Genomic DNA, 27066 nt, shown 5'->3' with positions numbered 1-27066 from the left:
GAAAACAAAGCTTTATGGCACTTTAGAATCTGAAGTAGAAATGAAATTAAAAAACCCTTCCCACATTGTTGGAACACTGTTTAATTGCATCCACGGTGGCATTACTAATGTCTCTTACAACTTAACTGGGTAGGGAGAAGACTGGTGACTGCGTGCGATGTGTCACGATGCTATTGCAATTAAACTTTGCAATAATGTCAAGGTGGTATTCTGTGCGGCATTAAATTAACCAAAAACAAATTGATTTTCTTTTAATAAAACAGTAGCTTGAAATAAACTCAAATTTAATGCTGTTGGAATTATCCAGCATTTAATTTAGTTTCATGCATGCTATGTTGGGTTTCAAAGATGTGCAAGAGTCTGGTGACAGCTCAAAGTCATTGCTACAACTTATATATTGGTAACATCAGTGGAAGTTTTACTTTCCTTATCTAGGCCAATGTCCAGAATCCTGGGCCTGAGGATTCTCCACCCGTGAGCAATAGATAAGATCCATTTCTTTTGTAGCTGCCTAAGTTATAGAGGTTTGGGGTGATGACTTTTCTCTGCCATAAAAATTCTGTAATGAACACATGATTCCATGATGCTACCAAACCGTTGATAATTTTTTCTAAAAACTGCCTTTTATACTATCCCGGTATGTACTTTTCAAGCAACTTATTATCTAACATGTGTGAAAGACTTTAGAATCTGTATCCATTTTGAGGTATGAGTGATGTTATTCCTAAAATCATAATATTTCGTGGGACTCTAGTTTGGAAGTTCATCACACTCATAAGATTGAAGATGGTGGGAAATGATAAAACATCCAGTAAACACTAAACTAGTTATCAGGATGTATCCACTGTTTTCATATAAAGTTTAAAAATATTTGAGAAATAAATTAAAAAATGGTTTCAGTAACATATGATAGTTAAGTCCTCTAATTTTTAAAACTAATTTCATCCACTATCAGCACATATTATCAGAAATAAAAGCATTAAGTTATAGCATATCTTACATTTACATACCTATTATCACATATATAAGCAGAACAATTATATTTTTGGACAAAAATTAGTAAGGTAACAAAATAAATATATGTGTAGCCATAGTTATTCAAAGTAACTTGAAGTAAATACATATTAGAGGTCAGAAATGCTTATAAATTGGTCACCCTTCATCACTTCTTTAAATGGTGTGTCTAAGTTTTCTTTGGGTTTGTATCTAAAATACTCAAATAAGAGGTTTAAACTAAAACTTTTAAGGAATATTACCTACTACTTTAACTGACTTTAACTGATGTAATAGGAAACAGCGTGTGTATGTGTGTGTGTGTGTGTGTGTGTGTATACCTACATATATTTTTTCAACAAATATAGAAGAAATAAAACATGCTGAAATGTTTTTAATTATTTCAGTATAGTAAATATTTAGAAAAGCATATTATGTCTTTCTCTTTGAAAATGTCTAAAACAATAAACAAGTTCAAGAAAATTAGAAATAGCTAATTACATGGTGAATATTTATTAACTAATTATGTATTTACACCCCACTGAATTTTGTTAAAAACTAATTTGAAGTGGCTTAACAGGGTAAAAAAACATTTTTAAATGAGGAAATGTGGGCAAAGAAAAATAAAATTAAGTCAGAGATGGATTACAAATGAATAGATAAAAAGGACATACTGTTCAACCTGCATGGATGTCAGCTGTCTGCTGAAAAAAATTATATCCATACTACCAGAGAAATAAGCTTGAAAATAACTAAGAGAAGATTCAAGATTACTTTACAATTACTGGAATCTCATAAAATTGTTTTTAGGATATTTGTAGATGAAGCCAATGATCAGGCTCAATGATGCATAATATATTTTATGCAAACAGTGTACATTGGTAAAACATGTTTTAAAGTGAATGAGAAGTTGTCTGCAATAAAATTTAAGGATAGGCTGGGCGTGGTGGCTCACACCTGTAATTCCAGCACTTTTGAGGCCGAGGCGGGTGGATCACTTGAGGCCAGGAATTTGAGACCAGCCTGGCCAACATGATGAAACCCTGTCTCTACTAAAAATACAAAAATTAGCCAGGTGTTGTGGCACATGCCTGAAATCCCAGCTATTTGGGAGGCTGAGGCACAAGAATCCCTTGAGCCTGGGAGGTGGAGATTGCAGTGAGCCAAGATTGTGCCACTGCACTCCAGCCTGGGCAACAGAATGAGTGAGACTCTGTCTCAATAATAATAATAATAATAGTAATAATAATGGACATTTATAAACTTGTTATATTAATCAGCATACCATTCAGGTTGTATTTTTCATGAAAATTTTGAAATTTTAGTAAAAATTACTTGAGTGATATTTTTGCTTTATTTAGCAACAACTATAAGGTTAATGAGACTAACTTTTTAAAAAGAAACTACCAGATGACCAGATGACTTTATCCATTGAATGTTCCCTAATTAAGTGATCATATTTGCAGGCCCTCCACTTAATCAAGGGGTACAGCTAATGCTCAAAATCATCTTTACAACTCTGTTTTCGGAACTGCTTTTATAATTGATAAATTACATGTAGAAAAAAAATCATTCATTATGAACTTGCCTCATTTCTGCTTTCCAAAGGCAAAATATGACTACTAACTTGAAATCAGTTTCTTAATAACTGGCTTTGAGTTAATCAAATCCACCACCAAAGAAAAAAGATTTACCACCAGGGCTTTGCCCTCAAGACAATTACAAAAAAGGAGTTTACGAACAGTTTTATTGGTGGAGTAATTGGAATTATTGTTTGCATTTAGGTGGAATACAGGGTCCCTTGTGAACACTTGAGAGATATAATTGCAATATTTGCATTTGTCTGTTCTATTGCATTGGAAAGCATTCAGCCACATTATCTTAGTCTGTAATAACCTGTGTACAACACAATGCTGCTTCCCATTAGAAATGTGTTAGATCTCTCTACAAAAAATATACAGTGGTTAATTACTATCACTTTTGGCATCTTTATAATTTGTTTTCTTAAAATTTTTTAGCATTTTTCTCTAAATTGATTTTTCTTTATAAAATGAATGTAAAAATATGCTTTAAATTAACTATCTTAATTACCGAAAAATCCAACATAGAAATCTCTAAATATAGAACTGGAATTTCGACATCTTATCTTGTTACCCCCTAAAAATTTTGTTTTCCTTAATTTTTCTCAAACACAATGAACTGATACAGTTCTCTGCATATTGTTGGTGAAAAGCACTGGATTTTGCATGAGGCCTTGAAGAAAGTCCTTGTATCTATTCAGAATGTGACATCATTTTATGTTTTTATAACACAAAGGCAGACTGGAATAGAAGTAAAAGATTTTGGGAAGAGTTGGAGAAGCGGGGTTGCCTTTCATTCAGTTATTCATGCCATTCGACCCGAACTGGTGGACTTGGAGAAAGTGAAAGGCAGATCCAACCGAGAAAATCTGGAGGATGCTTTCACTATCGCCGAAACGGAACTGGGGATCCCAAGACTGCTAGATCCTGAAGGTAGGCTGAATAATCATTGACTGCTGTATATGTTAACACAGAGGGTTTAAATGTCTTTTTCTTTTTTTTTTTTTTTTTTTTTTTGAGACGGAGTCTCGCTCTGTCGCCCAGGCTGGAGTGCAGTGGCGCGATCTCGGCTCACTGCAAGCTCCGCCTCCCGGGTTCACGCCATTCTTCTGCCTCAGCCTCCCGAGTAGCTGGGACTACAGGTGCCCGCCACCACGCCCGGCTAATTTTTTTGTACTTTTTAGTACAGATGGGGTTTCACCCTGTTAGCCAGGATGGTCTTGATCTTTTGACCTCGTGATCTGCCCGCCTCGGCCTCCCAAAGTGCTGGGATTACAGGCGTGAGCCACCATGCCCGGCTGAGGGTTTAAATGTCTTAACTTTCTTAAACTCAGAAATACACATGACTTCCAAGATTCTTCCAAGCCAGAAAGCTGGAGAAAAGTGGGAAGTAATGGTATTTTCCTGCATCAATTTTCTTCTGGATAAGTATCTACCACCTTGGTTGGGGTAAAATATGATTTCATTGCTCCAAACAACACTTTGGCATTGGTATATCAGTCAGGTGAACGGGACTTAATATACTTAAGGGTGGAATGAAAGTTTTAGAATGAGGGGAGGGTGTATGAGGGGAGGGTGACAGGATAATATATAATCTCAGAGGTCTGGAAGATGTAGATTATTCATACTTAGAAATGTTTTTAACCATGCAGTGTTTTGGTGTCAATCAGCAAACTACATAAATGTTTGACTAATAGTTGTCATTTTAATTGTTTGGTACATTTTTTTGGTAAGGCTGTGAGTGTTAAGACTTTTTGGAAATGGAATGAACTCTTTCAAGCCTTCAAAAGACAATTTAGATGCCTTTGATAAACTTTTATAAACTAGTAAGTTGTTAGCTATGTTGAAACAAAAGTATCAAAGTGAAGTTCCAAATGTCACAGATAATTTATGTGGGTTGTCAATTATGGATATTTATATCAGTGAATGCAGAAATGTAAATACACAGTGAAAGCAGATTATTTTTCCCCTCTCCTCTCTACCCTCCCTGGCCTCTGGTAACCACCGTTCTACTCTCTATCTTCATGGGATCCACTGAAAATTATTTTTAACGATGGAATTTCAGACTGAACTTCCCTAGCTCTGAAACAAAGAGGATAGACTTGTGTTTCTAAGAGTAAGTTACAGAGACCCAGTTAGGTTTCTTTGAAGATGAAGGGCCCCATAGAGATTCCTTGACATTTTAGGATTCTGTTTTGAGTCCCACTCTGCCCCCACCCCCACTTTCACTAGGATATCAAAGGGCTTTCTGCCTTCTCTCTGCACAAAAATAAATCAAGGGAAAAACACGTATTCCAGCCATCAATTTCAGAGGATGTAACAGAGCTGACATTATTCCTAGAGTGGGATGAAAAAAGAATATACCTGATTCTTTCATATCCACCAGACCGCAAGATCTTAATATTTTCTTTGATGGTCAAAAACTGAGGTTGCCTAAATACAAGGCTATCCTAGATATAAGACTTTCTTCTAATTTCTTAATGAGAACTTCCCCTTCAAAAAGTTATTTAACCAACTTGGATGTATAAGCTTTTGGGGATACAGATTAAGTACTCCAAGTCTATTATAATAATGATTTTATGATTTACATATATAGTTAACAGCATATACTATGTTAAATCATGTATTAAATATTGCTTTTCTTTCGACTTTCATATTTCCTGAAAAAAAAGTTTTAGTCAACGGTTTGACTCATCACCTTTGAGTCATTTAACCAATTTCAGAATTCGTTATCTTTGCTTCCTTTTAAATGGTGTGAATTGTAGCACTCTTTAAACCCTACATTGGAAGTCTTAGAAATTATACCTCTGACCAAAAAGAACTTGTACAAAAGATTAGATTAGTTTTATACTTTATTGTAGCAATTTGGTTTGCTTTTTGCTCTATAAATTGCTCTGAAGACATAATCATTTTCTGCCTTTAAAATTGATATTTAAAAGACTTGTTTACAGCATTTTTTACTTATGCATTCTTACTTCCATGTATAATTACTAACTCTGTATAAATCTATTTGCCTGATTTTTACCGTTTGTATTGGATAAATATCTATAAGCTTCAAAATCATGGTGATTGCGGCCTTCTCAGGCAGTTTCCCTCGAAGAGTGCTTGATTGCTCAATGCACTGTAATTTGGAGAGAATGCTCCACAAAGAGGCTGCCCAGGAAATGGAATATAAGGCATCTCCCTTTCTTCTAAAGTAAAATTTGTGGGGGCAGAGAAGAGACTTGTCTATATTTGGCCATATATAGTATATGAACTGTCATTCAGTGTCACACTTGTAAGCATTTTTGTACTACCCATTTATGCCAGTTCTAAAATTTACATATTATTTATGTTCAGTTAACTAGACAGAATGTTTGAGTAACCATACAGTATCTCGTATTTGTGAAATACTGTCTCATGAGATACTGTATGTCTTATTTAAATGACATATATGCTACTTTCTTAAATGCCGTTTGTTAAAATGTATCATCTTTCTGAGTAATATAATTTCCATCATGTAATGTCCAGACTAAATTTGATTTACCCTCCTCCCCCTCCAAAATTCTAAATAGCGCTTCTGTTTTCCTTCTGCGTTTAGTGTTTTTGGTATGATAGCTAGATATTAAAGCTTGTATTATTAAAATCCAATGAATGCTAATTAATTTATTCACATTTCATTTTTTGTTTTTTCAGATGTTGATGTGGATAAACCAGATGAGAAGTCTATTATGACCTATGTGGCCCAGTTTCTGAAACATTATCCTGACATCCACAATGCAGGCACTGATGGGCAAGAGGATGATGTAGGTATTTGCTTTCTTCAAGTATTGCTAGTATATGCAATGACGGTGACTCAGATTTTTGAGTATGCTGTTCTCAAAAAATTAAATTTGAATGCATTTTAATATGAGAGCAACTGATTTAAAAAAGATACCACCAAATGGGGCGATGATTAAAGGAAAAGGTTTTTCTGGTTTGCATGTTGAATATGTTAGAGAAAGCATTGCTGATAATAAATGTAAGACTATGTGATGCTGATACACTCAAATTGAGAAAAGATAGCAGTGTTGGGAACTCCATTTTAGTGATCTGAGAATTGAAGTAATCGTATTTCTGTCATACATTTGAACATCTAGATCTTGAATCCCCTCGCTCTGGTTGATCTGATAAAATCTAATTTTGACTTTTGGATTTTAATATATCTATTGACAGCGAACATATGGGAAGTAAGGCACAATTTGTAAAAGTTCTAATTATTCACTGTGGTTAGATTTTTCAGGCTTTAAATAATTTAAATAACATTAACATTTTTCATGCTGCTCAAATTACATGTTAATTGTCATAAATTTTTTAAATCAGGAAAAAAAGGAAAAGGAAAAAATTGTATTTGACCTTCTAGAGAGAACCTATACTAGAAAAAATTAATATGTTGATGTTAATTTCCAACATTTGCATATGTATATGGAAGATACATATAATATTTTAATAAAAATAGAATTATAGTATCCATACAATTTTATAATTTTCTTCTTCCATGGACATTATAAAGAATTCTGCAGGTCATCATATGTATGTACAGTAATTTATTACCCAATCTTAATAGCTTTAATTTGTAATTTTTGTTGTTATAAGCAGTGCTTTTATGAACAATCTTGTAATAAAACATTGTTCTAAGATTCTCTCGCTCTCTTTTCTTTTTTTTTTTTTTTGAGATGGAGTCTTGCTCTTTCGCCCAGGCTGGAGTGCAGTAGTGCAATCTTGGCTCTCTGCAACCTCTGCCTGCCAGGTTCAAACAATTCTCCTGTCTCAGCCTGCTGAGTAGCTGGGATTTCAGATGCACACCACCACGCCTAGCTAACTTTTTCTATTTCTAGTAGAGACTGGGTTTCACGTGTTGGCCAGGCTAGTCTCAAACTCCTGACCTCAAGTGATCTTCCTGCCTCTGCCTCCCAAAGTGCTGGGATCACAGGCACGAGTCACCACGCCTGGCTAAGATTCTTCTTTAGAAGTGGAATTCCCAGACTAAAGGGCATACAAAATTTTAATGCTTTTAAAAATGTTTTTTGAATTGCCTTGTAGAAAGTTAGTCCTATTTTACACTCCAGCCAAGACACCAGACTGCCTGCTTTCCTGTTTATTAGCAATGGATATGACCATTCTTTTAATATTTTTGAAGTAGTGTTGTATTCTATTTTTAATTATATAGACAGGTGGATTCATTGCTGAACTTTAATTTAACTAGAAGGTGCTCCTCTTCTTCCTTTCTCCTTTCCTCCTAAAACAAATAATTATAAGGTAAATGACATCAGGAAAAAAATAAATGGAATTTTCAAGATGAGTGAAAACCTGTCTGTCTTCATTGTTCAGGTCTCAACTGGAGTTTTCAGAGCAGTTTGAAATGAAAATGAAGAGTAATAAGAAAACCAAAAAATGTAAAATATGTTTTCTAAATAGACTTATAAGCATACATAAAGAAGAATAAGGCCAAGGAGCATAACCAAAAGCTTCCAAGTAGACATTATGCCAATAGTTAGAAATCAGTGACTTCATAAAAGAATAAGCAAAACAGAGGTAACTCCTGTTTCCTAGGTCTCTTAGATGAAATTAATCTGGCATTTGATAGAACTATGTTAGCTTCTTAAAAACAGTAAGTTCAGGAAACCTCTTTTGTTCCTTGTCAGGATTGGAGCACAAACATTGGCCACCAGAGTGACTTATCTATAGTTATTACTAGTAAAGTAATTGTTTCTAAAAAGCACCACAAACGGCTAAAGCAAAGACTCCATGTGCAAATGCTGGCATGGATTGATGCAAATATTTTGGAGTCATCTGGGGCTTGCTGGATTTTGACAATATTGTTGTGTGAATAAGAAACTCTGTAAGAAAACACATTAGACTTACCTCATATAGCACAGAGAAAATCCATGCAAACTTCCATCTGGTTTTTATATGTGAAGTCCTTATATTACCCAGATGGATTTATATCTAATTTGGTGTCTGTGGTTTTACCGTTTTAGAGTCTCTGACATTAATCATCTCTCCAGATTAGTAAACTTTGTGGCTGGAAACATCTAAAAACACAAAAGGAGATGCTTTACTTAATGCTCATGAGCAGGAGTTTAATGCAAAAATTCTCAGAGATTTGAAACTCACAATCTATTCATATAAGCTTTTTAATATACTTTACTAAAGAGGTTTTATTATTTTCAGAGGTTACTTTAATCATCTAAAAAATAAATTCTGGTCATTAAAAAAATTCCCTCTATCCCTTTCCTAAAAAGAGGATGCATATGATTTATTCAGGCTTATCTCAAAAATTATTTTTGAGGAAAATTTATTGGAAGCTTTGCCCTTTTTTAGTGGCATTTGTCATGTAGTGCATAAGCATCTAAAATTGAATATTTCGAATAATGTATTTTTTGTTATGATGTAGGGTTTATATTTGTTTAACACAGTTAATGGTCACCTAATTCTGTCTAGTGAACCTTTAATATTTTGTAAACTATGCATATTAGTTTTGAGCCCCCACCTCAAAGTACTCAGTATTTGTCACTCAGTTCTTACTCTCTTAATTCATTAAATAAAAAAAATTTTCTTGGCATGAACATATCTATCAGGCTTTCATTTTTGTGTGTATTTGATTTATATATCCCCTTTGTGATTTTATTTGAATTAAATATTTTATGGCTACCATTTTAAATATGATTTTCTTACTGAAAATCGACATCACCATGTTTTTTTAAATCTCATCCAATAAAACTGATAAACTTCCCCCTTAAGATATTTCTTGAATAATTAGCACTCAGTCGTAAATAAACAATATAGGCCTATTGACTTATCTCATTCACCTTCTAAACTTTCATTAATTTTTTCACCCATCCGTTCTTCCATTGCCACACACATTCCTGACTGCCCTAAGAAGCACAACACAGGCTTAATTCTTATGAGGACAAAGAAACATGTGTGCTGTGTATATTTACAGGGAAAGTAATATGAGTTCATATACCTCTTCTTTACATAGTTCACCTTCTAAAATATTTACTGTTGTTTTGAGACATGTTTACAAAATATATAGCTACATATGATTATTTCAAGTTAAAATAAAAATGTCATTTTCTAGAAAACGATGTTGTCTTATTGGAGTTGAATATTTTTGTATTTTCAAAAGCTATGAAAATGTCTTAAAGTAATTATACCCTTGAAATGATCACCTATTTCTCTAAAGGCAGATGCCTCTCCATTTATTTTTCTTCTTGTTTTCTAAATAATTTTTGACCCTGATTTATATTATATTTCTATATATTATCTTTTCGTATTGTTAGGAAATACTTCCAGGTTTCCCATCTTTTGCAAATTCTATACAAAATTTTAAGGTAAGATTTAAGTAATCTTGCATTGAATACCTCTTTCAAACATCCTGCATTCTGTATCGTTTTAGTCATTCCCTTGCATGTTTTTGTCTTTATGTATACATTTCTTTTATTTAATCGCATCATTTGCGTTTCCTTTCTAACAGAGCAAATAACATACTTATGTGTTATCAAATGTTAGTGATAGTCTAAGCTACTCCCATGCACTTGCCCATTAATCTTTCATTATAAAATGGTATCTATCAATTAATTTCTTCTTTATAATAATAACACTAATACAAAGAAGGACTTACAGTAACTATATTTGGTGTCTTTAATGTGACACAGAAAATAAAAACAAAATAAAGGTTTAGTTTTGTATCTTAAAATGTTAGCAGAGAATCAACGAACAAGGTAAGTATTTGGTTACCTTGTTGGTCTGAGTTTCCTCACTCTCTTCTGCTCAGTATTGGGTCTCGTGATTTAGTAAAGTTCATGACATGTAGTAGGTGCTCAAAAGATATTAGCAGAATGAATGGTTATGAATTGCTGTCCATATCCAAGTTATTGAATGCATGTCCCATATTTTAACTTTTCCATTTTTCTTTATGTTCCGTCTAGGCTGCAGGTTATATATTGTATTGATATATTGTATTTATATCAACATAAATCAGAAGTAACTAATTTCATATCAAATACTAAATTTTTTAAATGTCATGCTCCATAAAGTTGAGTTTATGTATATGTGAACGTGGTACACAAATGTAAATGTGGTTTATGTGTTTGTGTGTGTGTGTATGAGTGAATGAGAGAGAAAGAAAAACAATAAAGTGAAAGAAAAAGTAGATAGAATGCTGACAGTATAGCTGCTTGGAATTTAGATATAAGCAATAGGTTGCCATGTCTTCTGAATGTGTGTGAAAGTTATCAGTTGAAGAAAAACCTTAGACTAATGGGCTATAAATATTGTTTTGTACTCCATTTTTCTCTTAGAAAGAAGAATCTTGAGTATATAAATAGCGACATCCTTCTCACCTTACTGCAATCTGCTAGACACTTTCTAACCATTAGAAAGTCATTTACTAAATAGGCTCTAATAAAGTTATTTTAAGAACATAACCCTTTTCTTTCAGATGACTTTGTGTAACAAATAGCTCCTCTTCAGGGCAGTCAAGTGCTTTATAAATGCAGAAGTTGATGAGCAGCCTGTTCTCAGAGGCTCACACTGAAGCCCTGTGCTCACTGTTAGATGGGTCACTTCTGGTGGCCACACTGACCTCTGGTACCTTGGAGACACACCAAGAACAAGTTTTCTCTCTGAGCTCATAAGAATGTGGTATCAATGCTTTTCTGGGCATGAGAATCAACTGATAATAAAACGGGTACCTTCATTATATTCACCTGTTCATTCAGAAAAGACATCCTGGGAAGAACTGAAGCTTTATAGTCTTGGGCTCCAGTTCCATTTCTTTCTGCTTTTAACTATGTTTCTAACTCATCTCTTATTCTGCAATCATATATTGAGTGATTCTGAGTGCCAGACACTGTGTTAGATGAGGGAGATTAAAAAGATACCTAAGGAATGTCAAACGCATCCATGTGAAGAGTCCACCAAACAGGCTTTATGTGAGCAATAAAGCTTTTTAATCACCTGGGTGCAGGCAGACTGAGTACAAAAAAGGAGTCAGCAAAGGGAGATAGGGGTGGAGCAGTTTTATAGGATTTGGGTGGGTAGTGGAAAATTGTGGTCAAAGGGGGTTTTTCTCTTATGGACAGGAGTGGGGGTTACAAGGTGCTCAGTGGGGAGCTTCCGAGATTCATTGTCCAGGATAAAGAATTTCACAAGGTCAATTGATCAGTTAGGGCGGGGCAGGAACAAACCACAGTGGTGGAATGTCATCAGTTAAGGCAGGAACCAGCCATTTTTACTTCTTTTGTGGTTCTTCAGTTGCCTCAGGCCATCTGGATGTATAGGTGCAGGCTTGGGCTCAGAGGCCTGACATTCCTGTCTTCTTATATACATAAGAAAAACAAAACAAAATAGTGGTGAATTATTGGGGTGGTGAAAATTTTTGGTGGTTGTTTCTCCGGGCTGCTTTGAGTGGGATTAGGGGCGGCGTGGGAACTTAGAGTGGGAGAGATTAAATTGAAGAAATATTTTGGGGGAAGGGGTGATATTGTGGGGTTGTTAGAAGGAGGATTTGTCATATAGAATGATTGGTGATGGCCTGGATGTGGTTTTGTATGAGTTGAGAAACTAAACAGAAGACACAAGGTCTGAATAAGAGAAGGAGAAAAAGAGGTATTAAAGGACTAAGAATTGGGAGGACCCAGGACATCCAGTTAGAGAGGGTCCAAGGGGGTTCAGCATAATTATTTGCTTGGTTGGTGAGTTTTTGGACTCTATCCTTGAGTTTTTTTATGTTGTCATATACCAGGCCAGATTGATTTAGGTAAAAACAACACTTTTCATCTAAAAATATACAGAATTCTCCTTTTTCAGCAGTAAGTCGAGGCCTATTCCTGTCTTCTTATATTAGTAAGAAAAATAAAACAAAATAGTGGTGAAATGTTGGCATCATGAGGGGAAGAGGAAGCTGTTCGGTCCTATTTGCAAATTGAATTTTGGCAGTAAGGAAAGCTAGTGTGCATGTGCCTGTCCAATTAGCAGGTAGACACATGTAGGTAGACGAGCCACAGAGGAAGAAGAGACCTTGTACAAGGCAAAACTGGAAATGCAAAGTGAAAAGATGAGGAGTACTAAAAGAGGTGTCTTGTACCCAGACTTATAGATAAAGTTTCTGTGCTGCAAAAGAAATAGCACTCAAATATAAAATTTTCTTTTTAATTCTCAGCAAGGCAAGGTACTTCTATAGAAGGGTGTGCCCTTACAGATGGAGCAGTGGTGAGCGCACACTCGGACAAAGGAGGGGAAGGGGTTCTTATCCCTGATGCACTGTGGCCCCTGCTGCTGTGTCGTTCCCCTATTGGCTGGGGTTAGACTTTACAGGCTAAACTAATTTCGACTGACTAATTTAAAGAGAGTGACGGGGTGAGTAGTTTGGTGGGAAAAATGGTTACAGAGCAGGTAATCAGAATGAGTCAGGACAGAGCAAATAATCAGAATGAGTCAGGGTGGAGCAGGTAATCAGAATGAGTGAGGGTGGAGCAGGTCATTGAAATGAGTCAGGGTGGAGCAGGTAATCGAAAAAGGTTGCTTTATGAGGAAGTTAAGTTTAAAAGTAGAAGGCAAAGAATTGAACCTACTGACATAGTGATTCTTTGAAAAGAAATTTAGAACTGATGTCTAACACTAGGGATCCAGCTAGGGCAGCAGCCATTAGAGGTTGTAATGGGCATTGATGGAACAACTAGATAGAGGGGGAGGCTAAATCGAGAAATTATGTCTACAGAAAGGAGGAGATGACCACGGTGGCCTTCTTAGACCCTGAGGGAAAGGCCTCTACCCATCCAGTGAAAGTGTCTACCCCGACCAAGAGGTATTTTAGTTTCCTGACTTGGGGCATGTGGGTAAAGTCAATTTGCCAGTCCTGGGCAGGGGCAAACCCCTGAGTTTGATGTGCAGGGAAGGGAGGGGGCCTGAGAAATTCCTCAGGAGTGGTAGAATAGCAAATGCAACACTGAGAAGTAATTTCCTTGAGGATAGATTTCCACGATGGAAAGGAAATGAGAGGTTCTAAGAGGTGGGCTAGTGGCTTGTAACCTACATGGAAGAGGTTATGAAAGGACGATAGAATGGAATGAGCCTGTAAGGCTGGAAGGAGGAATTTTTCTTGGTCCAGGAACCATTTGCCTTGAGTGGGGAGGGATTGATAGGTGGAAACTTCAGTGAGAGAGTAAGTAGGAGTGACTGATGAGAAGGAGAAAAACTGGCTGTGAGGGACATAAGTAGGAATACCGGCTGCTTCTTTAGCTGTCTTATCAGCATAATTGTTGCCTTGAACAATGGGGTCTGAGGCCTTTTGATGGCCTTTGCAGTGAAGGACTCCAGCTTCTTTTGGAAGTAAAGCAGCCTTGAGAAGAGTTTTTATTAAAGAGGCATTAATGATGGAAGATCCTTGTGTAGTGAGGAAACCTCTTTCTGCCCATATAACAGCATGGTGGTGCAGGATATGGAAGGCATATTTAGAGTCAGTATAAATATTGATGTGTAGTCCCTTTGCAAGAGTGAGGGCCTGAGTTAAGGCAATGAGTTCAGCTTGCTGAGAGGTAGTGGAGGGGGGCAGAGCAGTAGCCTAAATGGTAGGTGTGGAAGATACTATAGAATAGCCTGCCTTTGCTGGTGAGTGGTGATTAGGCCTGGTGGAACTGCCATCAATAAATCAAGTGTGATAAGGGTGAGGAACAGGAAAGAAGGAAATATGGGGAAATGGAGTGAATACCAAGTGGATCAGAGAGATACAGTCATGGGGGTCAGGTGTGGTATCAGGAATAATGTGAGTGGCCAGATTGAAGTCCAGGCCAGAAACAATGGTAACTGTAGGAGATTCAACAAATAGTGAGTACAGTTGAAGGAACTGGGGGGCAGAATGTATACGCATCAGGTGTGAGGAGGAAAATAGATTTTGAAAGTTATAGGAACTGTAGATTGTAAGTGGAGCATAGCTTGTGATTTTGAGGGCCTCTAAAAGTATTTAAGTGGCAGCTGCCACTGCATACAGATATGAGGGCCAGCTCAGAACTGTGAGGTCAAGTTGTTTGGACAGAAAGGTTACAGGGCACAGTCCCGGCTCTTGTGTAAGAATTCCAGCCACACAGCCCTGTACTTTGGCTGCGTGTAATGAAAAGGGTTGGGATGAGTTAGGGAGAACTAGCGTGGGAGCAGCTTTTAGGGCTGTTTTTAAGGAAGAGAAAGAGGAGTGGGGAAAGGATTTAGGATCTATGGGGTCTGCTGGGTTTCCTTTTGTGAGTTTATATAATGGTTTAGTCAGGATGGCAAAACCAGATATCCAAAGACGAAAGTACCTAACTATGCCTAGGAAGGAAAGGAGTTGTTGCTTTGTAGAAGGGGCTGGGGTTTGGGAGATTAGCCAGACACAATCAGCAGGGAGAGCATGTATGTTTCTATGAAGAATTATGCTGAGATAGGTAATGGATGAGGAAGAAATTTGGGCTTTGGCGGGGGAGTTGCAATATCCTTTTGAGAATAGATGTTGGAGGAATAGGAGGGTTCCTGTTAGGAAGATTTGTAGGAGGGGCTATAAAGTAGAAGGTCGTCAAAAGATTGAATAAAGTGAGAAGCAGATGGACAGAAAGTAAAGTATGAAAAAGGGCTTGACTGAAGTAATGGAGGCTGTCCCTGAAGCCTTCAGCAGTACAGCCCAGGTAAGTTGCTGAGACTGATGGGTGTCACGTTCAGTCCAAATGAAAGCGAAGAGAGGCTGGGATGAAGGGTGTAAAGGAATAGTAAAGAAAGCATCTTTGAAATCCAGAACAGAATAATGGGTTGTGGAGGGAGGTATTGAGGATAGGAGAGTATATGGGTTTGGCACCATGTGGTGGATAGGCAAAACAATTTCGTCGATAAGGTGAAGATCCTGGGCAGGCTTTAGTCCTCTCAAAGCCTGTTGTGGGATGGCATACTGGTGTTGAGCAGGGTAAGGGTGATTAGGCTTTAATGGGATAGTAATGGGCGTGTGATCGGTTGCTAGGGAGGGAGTAGAGGTGTCCCATACTTGTGTGTTAAGGTAGGGGGATACAAGAGGAAGTCGTGAAGGAGGTTTTGAACAGGGGAAAGGGTGGCAATGAGATGTGGCTGTAGCCCAGGAATAGTCAGAGAAGCAGATAATTTAGTTAAAATGTCTTGACCTAATAAGGGAACTGGGCAGGTGGGGATAACTAAAAAAGAATGCATTAAAGAATGTTTTCCAAGTTGACACCAGACTGGGGGAGTTTTAAGAGGTCTAGCAGCCTGGCCATCAATACCCACAACAGTTATGGGGGCAAGGTAAACTGGCCCTTGGAAAGAAGGTAATGTGAAGTGGTTAGCCTCCGTATTGATTAAGAAGAGTACGGACTTACCTTCCACTGTAAGAGTTACCTAAAGCGTCTGTGATGGTCCAGGAGGCTTCCGAGGTGATCGGGCTGTGTCAATCTTCAGCTGCTAAGCTGAGAAGATCTGAGAAGGAGTCAGTCAGAGAGTCTTGGGCCAGAGTTCCAGGGGCTCTGGGAGTGGCTGCCAGGCAAGTTGGACAGTCCAATTTCCCGTGGGTTCCTGCACAGATGGAACACAGCTTAGGAGGAATCCTGGACTGTGGGCATTCCTTGGTCCAGTGGCCATATTTCTGGCACTTGAAGCAAGATCCTGGGGGAGAAGGTCCTGGAGGAACGCCTGGCCACTGTGGTTTAGGTGTTTTGAAGTTCTTGTGTACTGGAAATGTGGCTGGGGTTTCTCTTACAGTGGAGGCAAGTAATTGCAACTCAGAAACAGACTGCTGCTTGGCTCTCTCTATTATTGTACACCTTGATGGCGAGGTTAAGTCCTGTTGTGGGGTTTGAGGGCCGGAATCTAATTTTTGGAGCTTTTTCTAATGTTGGGAGTGGGTTGGGTAATAAAATGCATATTAAGAATAGGACGGCCTTCTGGCCCCTCTGGGTCTAGGGCAGTAAAGTGTCTAAGGGTTGCTGCAAAACAGGCCATGAACTGGGCTGGGGTTTTATATTTGGTGAAAAAGAGCCTAAACACTAACTGATTTGGGGGAGGTCAGATTAAAAAAAAGGAGGGTTAACCTTGACTATGCCTTGAGCCCCAGCCACTGTAAGAGGAAATTGTTGGGCAGGTGGGGGAGGGCTAGTCGTGGAACGAAACTGTAAGCCAGACTGGGTGTGAGAAGGGGAGGTGATAGAAGGATTATAGGGTGGGGGAGCGGAGGCTGAGGAAGAATTGGGACCTGACTCAGCCTGGTGAGGAGCAGCCTGAGGAGGAGGGGAGAGGTCAGATGGGTCCGTAGAAAAGGAGGATTCAAAGGACTCAGAGCTTGGGGTGGAGGCTGAAGGAACAGACAGGAGAGAAAGAAGAAAGATTTGGGATGAGTTGCACTGGGAGCAGAGACTAGGGAGGAACTGATGAGTAAAAGAATGCCTGGACATCAGGCACCTCAGACCATTTGCCCATTTTTCGACAAAAATCATCCAGGTCTTGTAAGATGGAGAAATCAAAAGTGCTGTTTTCTGGCCATTTAGAACCATTGTTGAGTTTGTATTGGGGCCAAGCGGTGTTGCAGAAGAAAAGAAGGCATTTAGGTTTTAGGTCAGGTGTGAGATGAAGAGGTTTTAAGTTCTTGAGAACACAGGCTAAGGGAGAAGAAGGGGGAATGGAGGGTGGAAGCTTGCCCATAGTGAAGGAGGTAAGTGTAAAGTGAAAGGTAGAGACACAGAGAAGTGGGTGGTGAGCAGCCCTGGGCTGTAATGTGGGTGAGCAGCCAAAGCAGGCATCCCTGCAATTGACTTGCCACCAAGGGAATGTGGGTGAATGACCAAGGCAGGCATCCCTGTGGTGACCAGACACCAGTGGAATGTGGGTGAATAATCAGGCAGGCGTCCCCGCAGTGATTAAACACCAAGGGAAGCCTGTCTTCCCGAGTCTGTGACCCACACCGGAGTTTTGTGTCCACAGATAAAATATGTCTCCTTTGTCTCTACTACAGAGGAAAAACAGCTGGAATTGGAAGGAAAGGGAGATTGAAAGGTAGCGAGAGAGACTGGAGAAGGTAGTGAAAAGACCACTTACCTGATTTGAAATTGGTGAGATGTTCCTTGGGCTGGCCTGAGAACCCGAGGTCAAAGGTGGATCTCCTTACAGAGTGAGGGTGAGGACAGGGGACCGGTCTCCTGAAGGAGTCCCCCTGTCCTGGGTCTTCAGCACCAAATGTCACGTGCATCCGTGTGAAGAGACCACCAAACAGACTTTGTGTGAGCAATAAAGCTTTTTAATCACCTGGGTGCAGGCAGACTGAGTCTGAAAAAGGAATCAGCAAAGGGAGATAAGGGTGGGACAGTTTTATAGGATTTGGGTGGGTAGTGGAAAATTGCGGTCAAAGGGGGTTTTTCTCTTGTGGACAGGGGTGGGGGTTACAAGGTGCTCAGTGGGGAGCTTCTGAGATTCATTGTCCAGAAGTAGGAATTTCACAAGGTCAATTGGTCAGTTAGGGTGGGGCAGGAACAAATCACAATCATCAAATGTCATCAGTTAAGGCGGGAATCAGCCATTTTCACTTCTTTTGTGGTTCTTCAGTTGCCTCGGCCATCTGGATATATACGTGCAGGCTTGGGCTCAGAGGCCTGACAAGGATTTTGTACAGCTGTCCCTAGATATTCACAAGTGATTGGTTCCAGGACCCCCCAAGATAGCAAAATTCATGATGCTCAGATTCCTGATATAAAATAGCATAGTCTTTGCATTTAACTTACACATATCCTCCCATATACTTTAATCTCTAGATTATGTATAATACCTAACACAATGTAAATGCTATTTAAATAGTTGTTGGCCGGGCGCAGTGGCTCAAGCCTGTAATCCCAGCACTCTGGGAGGCCGAGACGGGTGGATCACGAGGTCAGGAGATAGAGACCATCCTGGCTAACACGATGAAACCCTGTCTCTACTAAAAAAATACAAAAAACTAGCCGGGCGAGGTGGTGGGCGCCTGTAGTCCCAGCTACTCGGGAGGCTGAGGCAGGAGAATGGCATAAACCCGGGAGGCGGAGCTTGCAGTGAGCTGAGATCTGGCCACTGCACTCCAGCCTGGGCGACAGAGCGAGACTCCGTCTCAATAAATAAATAAATAAATAAATAAATAGTTGTTATACTGTGTTGTATTTTGTTTGTATTATCTTTATTGCTGTATTGTTATTTTTATTATTTTCTGAATATTTTCAATCTGCTATTGATTGAATCTAAGGACACAGAGGGCTGACTTTATCACCCAAATGCATTTGGGTGAATATTAGTGCTGAGGTTGTCACAGGATCATAGAGAAGTGTTCTCAATATATGGTTCCTTCACCAGCAGCATCAGATTCACCTGGGAACTTAGACATACGGATTTTTGGCTCTACTCTACATCTACTCAGCCAGAAACTCTGTGGGTGCTGCCCAGCAATTTGTGTTTTTCTAAGCCCCTCAGATGATTCTAGTGTGTACTAAGTGTGAGAACCACTGGCATAGGAGACAGATGCCCTCACTCAGACTTCTGGGTTAGAAAAAGCTTCCTAGAGTAGGTTGTGCCTGAGCCAAGTTCTGAAAAAGGCATTATTCAGGGGAAAATGTGGTAAGTGTTTAGGCAGAAGATGACTGCTTTTGCAAGACAAGAAAGTGAGAGAAGGCATGGATCATGAGAATGTGACAACCTCGGTACTAGACATGCTACACAGATTACCTCTAATTCTCATCAAAATCATTGAAAAGGTGCGTGATGATTCAACACACCGTGTAGTACATCCTGTAGTACAACAGTAGAGAGATTAAGAAAAAAAAAAAAAAAGGACACACCAAGCTCACAGAGCTAATGCGTGGTAGAGCCAGAATTTGAAACCAGTTTGGCCTGTCTCCATAAGTGGCATTCTTTCCACTCTGAAACATCACCTGCCAAGGGGGACAGTCATTTTACCTGTGTCACAGCACTGTCAGCAGCGAGTGAGATGGTGGAGTTGAAAGCTGTTTTGTAAATGCCGAAAAACCATGTTCAGTATGGTTATGAATACTTGACGTTCTTATGAGACACTACATCTTGATGGAAAGTCAGGATATTTTCACTAAATCAATGCTATTATATAATGGTGCTTGTCATTATTTGTGAAAATAAGTATGAAAATCCCAATCTTATTTTTCATTTTTGAGATGAGTAGTGACCTGGATACATTTATTCACCAAATAACTTGGTACATCTCTAAAAGGTATCATGTTCCCAGGGTCTGGGAATACCATATTGAACCAGATAAAGGTGTTTTCTGTCCACATGGAGATTGTAATACCTAATATCAGTTTAAATAGTAATATAGACAAGTCACCCAATGGTATTTTGGGTGTAACTCCTCAAATTCAGTCAAAATGAACCCCATCTAGAACTGTCCTCTGGGTTACCAATGGCCTTGGGTTAGGAAGCAACTCACAGGACTGTGTTTCTACTCCAGCTATGACTCTTATTTTTTGTGTACTTAGGAAATTCCCTCCTGGGCACATTTTCTTTATTAAATTAGTGTTACTTGGCCAAAAAAAATGGAGTTGGTTAATTTCATTATTCAATAAGATAACTAAGATATTTTTCTAGAGTTAACTTTTGCTTCTTACTGTCCTAAAGGTGTGGGGGTGAGGAGAAAGAAAATTTTTCAGAGACAGTTGGGACTTACTAAATATTAAGTATCTTCTAGAATCAATCAGGTATTAATCAGCAATTAAATAAATGCACAGATACTAATAAAATTATAATGTCTCCCTGTTTCCAGAGAGAAGACAGGCTAATTTTGAAGGAAATGAAAGTTTGGATAGAACAATTTGAGAGAGATTTGACAAGAGCACAGATGGTGGAATCAAATTTACAGGATAAATATCAGGTAATGTATGGAAAAGCTTTTTGAATTTTTCAAAAGCTACTTTTGACTAAGATTTATATATGTCATTTGATCTCTGTTTAATGCTTCGAATTACATTAACGGGAAAAAGTCTTTAAAGACATAATATTCATTACCCTAAGTTTGCATATAATTTAATAATTGTATTTCTGACGTATGTAGATAGTCTTAAGTTGCATTGTATCCACACTATATATGGAGCACTGAGGCTTCATCACTTTCCCATAACTCAGTCTTATAGATGACTTGGAAAACAAATGTGGAGTCTTTGTGTTTATAGAACTCATGATCTTGTAGATGTCATCTAACACAAAAATCTACCAAGAACAAAGAGTTGAGTCAAATTGAAAATTACTATAAAATAAGCTGAATTTAATAAAGGATTGCAACATGAGTATTGGAGGTCCATTAAAGGGATCAGTTTCGGCTGCGACCTGCCTAGTCCAACACCATTGCATTCAAGTTGAGCTCAGTTTTTCCCCAGTCTGACTACAGTGTCATTAATTGGACTTCTGCTTCCGATTTTCATTTCCAAGACACAAAACACAGTTTGTTCCCATTTAAAAAGTGTGATTTCAATAGCAAAGACACAGAATCAACCCAAATGCCCATCAATGTAGACTGGAGAAATAAAATGTGGTACATATACACCATGGAAGACTAGGCTGCCATATAAAGGAACAAGATCATGCCCTTTGCAGGGACATGGATGGAACTGGAAGTCATTATCCTCAGCAAACTAATGCAGGAACAGAAAACCAAACCCTGCATGTTCTCACTTATAAATGGGAGCTGAACAATGAGAACACATGGACACATGGAGAAACAACGCACATTGGGGCCTGTGTAGGAGAAGGAGAGCATCAGGAGGAATAGCTAATGGATGCTGGGCTTAGTACCTAGGTGATGGGTTGATCCGTGCAGCAAACCACTATGGCACATGATTACCTATGTAACAAATCTTCCTGGACATGTACCCTAGAACTTAAAACAAAAGTTGAAGAAAAAATAAAAATTAATAAAAATTTTGATTTATTTGATGCAGCATTATCACTTTTTCCAATGTAAAACATCACTCCATTTTAGTGGCAAAATTAAGTGTAGTATATTCTGAATTATATTCTGCAATATATTCTACTCACCATCATATTTCAGTCATTTCTGCTACAGAAAAAGGTCAAATAATGTGAGAACTTCAACATGGTAGACAAAAGATTTATCTATGGCATTAGTGATTTTGCGTAATCGTATCTTTAAGATATGCCTGAATTTAGATGGATGATAGCATCAATATTATATTTGTCCAACTTAGCAAAGCAATAAATATGTGGTTAATATGTATGTACTCTTTTGCTTTGAAATTCAATGTGAGCTTTTTTCCCCAAAATAAAATTTTCTGGGCTGAGATCCATTAAAAAATGATTAAGCCAGTAAATGGAGAAAAGAATTGCAAGAACAGAGTGAATATACTTATTTAGTCGACTGATGAGGTTTAGGTTTGGCATCAATTATCAAAAAATAAATCTCAAGTTATAAAGCTACCTGTTACATAGATGCTAGTTGGTGAGGGAAATAAAGGCTTAGAAAAGCAAAAAACAGAAACACTCCTTTCAGTCCAAAGGTGATCACTAGTCTCTTAAAAATAGATTTAGAGACTACCTGAAATCTGAATTTAGGGAAAATTTCATTTCATCTTTACATTATGTAATCAGCATTTTAAATCTCTTTCAATCGATAGTAAATGCTGTATTTTCCAGTTTTTTCACTCAGAATCCTGTGGAATAAAATTTAAAAGTTGATTTTGTGTTTTGGTTTATTTTTATTTTTTATTTATTTTATTATTTTTTTATTTTATATATTTTCTTAGAGTCTCACTCTGTCACCAAACTGGAGTGCAGTGGCATGATCGTGAGCTCAGCTCACTGCAACCTCTGCCTCCCAGGTTCAAGCAATTCTCCTGCTTCAGCCTCCTGAGTAGCTGGAACTACAGGCGTGCGCCACTACCCTCAGCTAATTTTTGTGTTTTTAATAGAGACGGGGTTTCACCATGTTGGCCAGGATGGTCTCAATCTCTTGACCTCGTGATCCGCTCACCTTGATCTCCGAAAGTGCTGGGGTTACAGGCGTGAGCCACCGTGCCCAGCCTATGTTTCAGTATTTTTAAAATTCCATTCAGTTAGAGAAAATGGAAGAAAAACTTGTAGGTAAAATTGTAGTTCACTATCTCCCCCCAGTGTTCTTCATGTGAATTTACATGTTTGTTTATAATTTTGAAATTCTTTTAGTTGTGTTATCTGCTAACTTTTGTGGGGCCATTCTCCTGTTCTGTAACATAACTGCACATTTTAATGATATTTTAATTTTATGTTTAGATTTGGAGTCACACTTTAGGATGTGTCAATTTAATTAATGTAAAATATAAAACTTTAAAAATTGTTTTAATGTTAGCATTAAGCTTATAGTTAAGTCTACATATAATAAATTGATGTCAACTGTACGGTGACATGCTTAATATTTTAATACCATGAAATTAAAGCAAAGGATTATCATATAAGCATGGTCCCCTAAAGTAAACCTCTTTATGCAGGCTTACTTAAGCACAAATCTAGACAGCTTTCATTCTGCATTATTTCCATATATGCAATTTCTATTTGTAAATTGTTTGGTACTTGAAATAAAGCAACTATCTTGATTATTAGCTAAGATTTATACTCCTGTTTACTATGATCTCCTGACAAACGTATACTGGTACATAAATTACTTTACTGGAAATGAGAAATCCTAGGCTTTAGTCCTACCTCTACTACTTGTCCTTGGTAAGTCACTTCTGGGCTTCAGGATAATAATGCATGTCTATGTTGTAGGGTGATGGGGAGAACCAGAGAGGATAATATGCAGAAAGCACTTAGCACAGGGTCAAGCTATGTCAGGGCTTGATGAATGACAGCTGCTATTAGTAACATAACTATCATTGTTATTATCAGTAACATATATCGAGTGTTATCCAAATAGAAAAGGTTGTTATTTAGGAAATGTGCTTTCCTTTGCTTTTGCTGTTTTTGACTCATTGCCATACTGTTGCTGTTTTTCCTCTTTTAGTCATTTAAGCACTTCAGAGTTCAATACGAAATGAAGAGGAAACAGATTGAACATTTAGTACAACCATTACATAGAGATGGTAAATTGTCACTTGACCAAGCATTGGTAAAACAATCTTGGGATAGAGTGACTTCCAGGGTAAGTTCTTCCACAATTAGTTTTATTGGGGTTTAATAAATTCAGAAAAGAATATTTTTCATTATCTGTTTCTACACAGTGATATGACAACAGGTTCTACTGCCTCTGTCTGAGGCTAGAAAGACTTAACTAGGGAGAATCTTTGCCTCCTTGTCTGGTTTTCCTGTAAGTTAATGCAAGTCTTTGGTTTAACAGCTATTTTCTTGCTTTGGCTTCCGTGTATGTGATATCAGCCATTGACTCGATGATAGATTAAAATCTTGAGACCATCTGAATCACTTCACACTTTACACAACTTCCTTCTGGGTGGTTTAGAAGAGGTGACTCTCTGGTCTTGTAGCAGATTCTCCAGAATGGAACCATGGCAACTCCTCGTATTCCAAAACCATGTTTCATCAAAGTTAATGACCTTCCTGTATTGACATACAGTTTTATATTCTTTCATTCAACATCTCTTTTTATCTGATTGATCACTCATCTGAAGGAAAACTGCTCAGTATCTTTCATATTCGTATTCTTCATGCTTAAATACCAAGATTTCAAGCCCCCGGAATCACTAATAAGAATATTTGTCTTGAACTTACCATATGTTCTTTATTTTTTTTAATTTTATTTTTGAGATAGTGCCTTGCTCTGTCACCCAGGCTAAAGTGCAGTGGCACAATCACAGCTCACTGCAACTTCAACCTCCTCGGCTCAGGCAATCCTCCTACCTCAACCACCCGAGTATCTGGGACCACAGGCATTACCTACCACCATGCTTGGCTAAATTTTTTTTTTTTTTTTAATAGAGATGAGATCTCACTATATTGCCCAGGCTGGTCTTAACCTCCTGGGTTCAAGCATCTCACCCATCTTGGCTTCCCAAATTTCTGGGATTACGAGAGTGAGCCACTGCACCCAGCCAAATTTTTTTTTGATAGTCTCATTTTTTTCTAGTGACTCCATTAAAGAATAGACTAGTTCCTAAGCACCTGCACTCATCCCACCTGGCATTCCAGTAAGCTAGGAAATGTGTCTGAGAATTGGGTAAAATGAAAGAGATGGAGAGAAGGGTAGACAATCATAGGATTATGGAAAGAATCTTTTAAATCCATCTTTGTCCAGAGCTGCTTAGATAATCCTCATTTTTCTGGACTTGTTCTGATCATGTGGGAGGTTTTAATGGGATTCTCATTCCGAAGACCAAGATACACATCAGCCAAGTGTATAACTGCTGCGTCCTCCAAGCATGTCAGCAAACCTGATCCCTTCCCTTTCAGCAAAAGCCACACTGAAAGTCAGTGGGTGCTTTATGCTACTCCTGTAAGAGGAAAATTTCTTACACTTCTAATAATCTTCCATGTTTAAGATGTATTTTGAGTTTCCTCAAAATTTGCTTGTAACTGTAATTTTCTCCCCATCCCTAAAGTATCAAACTCAGAACACAGACATTTGCTTATTTGATATTTATTAACTTAGCCTGAAATCATTAACTTAAAGCTTTATGTATGGTTTACTATTATTTTATAAATTGTCATCTGTATTAAAGATATTTTACTTTTCTGCTTTTTAAATTTTAGCTCTTTGACTGGCATATACAGCTTGATAAATCTCTTCCTGCACCTCTGGGCACCATAGGTGCCTGGCTGTACAGAGCGGAGGTGGCCCTGAGAGAGGAAATAACCATTCAGCAGGTCCACGAGGAAACAGCAAACACGATACAACGGAAACTTGAGCAACATAAGGTAAAAATTCTGGTCGGAAAACCTTGCAGCATAACAGCCCTAGTGTGGTCTGGAGAGGTAGCCTAGTTACAACCTGACCTGTTGGGAACGCCACAAGTTTTCATTCTACATGACCAGAGATGTCACACCTTCTTAGAGTTCTCTAATTTGAATGTTTCTTTCTTACACTGGTTAATGACAGTTCCAGTAGGTTGATTTCCTGAGATATTTTCCGTACCTGTGTGGTGTTTTTTTCATCTGCAGCTATCTTGGTTATTTCTGTTGTTGTATGTTATTTTTCAAAAGATAAGCGCAGAGATGGTATGCATCTACATAATAATGTGGCTGGCCTTGGCTCCAGACCTCATTTCTGCCTCCATTCTCAAAGGCAGGCAGGCAAAAGTTCTTATGTCCTGGTGCTGTGGGGTGGGGGTAGAAGGAGTGGAGGCTGTAGGAAGTGGTGGAGTTAGGGTTTGATGGTCTCTTAGTCATTTGGGACATTTTAAACTTAATATATGATCAGTTGTATATGGTATAGTTTCCAATATACTTTCTCTTTGTGTTTTGTGATACTACAGGCCTAACTAAACATGCTGTTTTTCATTAACATCACATTAACGCAATCTTGCATTTTATGCATTTGAATTCGTATACTTCATTTTCTGTAGTGTGGTGGAGTATTACTGCATATGTGAAAAACAGAGATTTCTGCTCCTGACTACACATGGGCAATATATAGCCCCTATGTATTTTCTGCCAAATTATTGATATTTAAAAAAAAATTACCCCAAGGAAATATACTGTTCTATATCTAGACAAGATCATAAAGCAAATCTATGACAGATTTTATTTTATGCCTCTCTGAGGCTTTACTTTTGGAGCTAGAGATACAGAGACACAGAGATACGATGCCATTGCCAATCTTGGCAGTTTCAACTCAACAGACTCAACCTCAGACAAACTTATTGAACCCGATGGCCACAGCAAGATTTGATGGTCTGCAGAGACCGTCACTCAGGGTCCTGCCTCCATTTCTTCTTGGCCTTTTCCAATACTCAGTGCCTTTGGACACTTTTAAAGTTGCTGATCTAAACTCTCTGTCATCTGACTTCTCACATGCCATGACTTTGGGGTCTTCTTCATCTGTGCAGATACTCACATATAAAAGCTGGGCCAGCTTGTCTGTGCCTTAGTGCCCTAATGTGGGGGCAGCTATGCCATAAGGGACCCAGAGTTCAGGCCTCATATGAGATCAAGTCACAAGAATTTTCCTGGGATTGAATCAGGTTAAGGTTTCTCAAAAGCATAGAAACACCTGGGCCATGTCAATTCTGAGACCACCCCAGTATATTAAAAATGGAGGAAAGTGTGAAAACAATATTACACAAACAATAACATCTTTAACAAATTAGCAATTAAGCCTATATAACATTCAATAATTTTTTTCATGTAAAACTTTTTAATTTAAACTTTTTTTTTTACCTTAACTGGCATTTATTTATTAATTTTTAAATTTTAGATTCAGGGGGTACGTGTGTGTGTTTGTTACATGAGTATGTTGCATAATGGTGGTGATTAGGATTCTAGTGTACCTGTTACCTACATATGAAACTATTTTAATTGACGTAAA

General features: G+C 38.0%; 1 protein-coding gene across 1 annotated transcript in view; it reads left to right on the top strand.

The window, feature by feature from the left end:
- SYNE1 (spectrin repeat containing nuclear envelope protein 1) overlaps positions 1-27066 on the top strand; it is a 529762-nt gene that overhangs the window by 135274 nt on the left and 367422 nt on the right. Inside the window, exons 9-14 of the mRNA XM_028847246.2 lie at positions 3310-3506; positions 6249-6358; positions 9878-9928; positions 20368-20475; positions 23593-23730; positions 25293-25457. Of these exons, the coding sequence (XP_028703079.2) occupies positions 3310-3506; positions 6249-6358; positions 9878-9928; positions 20368-20475; positions 23593-23730; positions 25293-25457 (769 nt within the window). The remainder of the gene's footprint in view (positions 1-3309; positions 3507-6248; positions 6359-9877; positions 9929-20367; positions 20476-23592; positions 23731-25292; positions 25458-27066) is intronic.

This window comes from Macaca mulatta, chromosome 4, assembly GCF_049350105.2.
Source record: "Macaca mulatta isolate MMU2019108-1 chromosome 4, T2T-MMU8v2.0, whole genome shotgun sequence".
Lineage (NCBI taxonomy): Eukaryota > Metazoa > Chordata > Mammalia > Primates > Cercopithecidae > Macaca > Macaca mulatta.
Note: the sequence above shows the minus strand (reverse complement) of the source record. Positions and strands in the feature narration are given on the sequence as shown.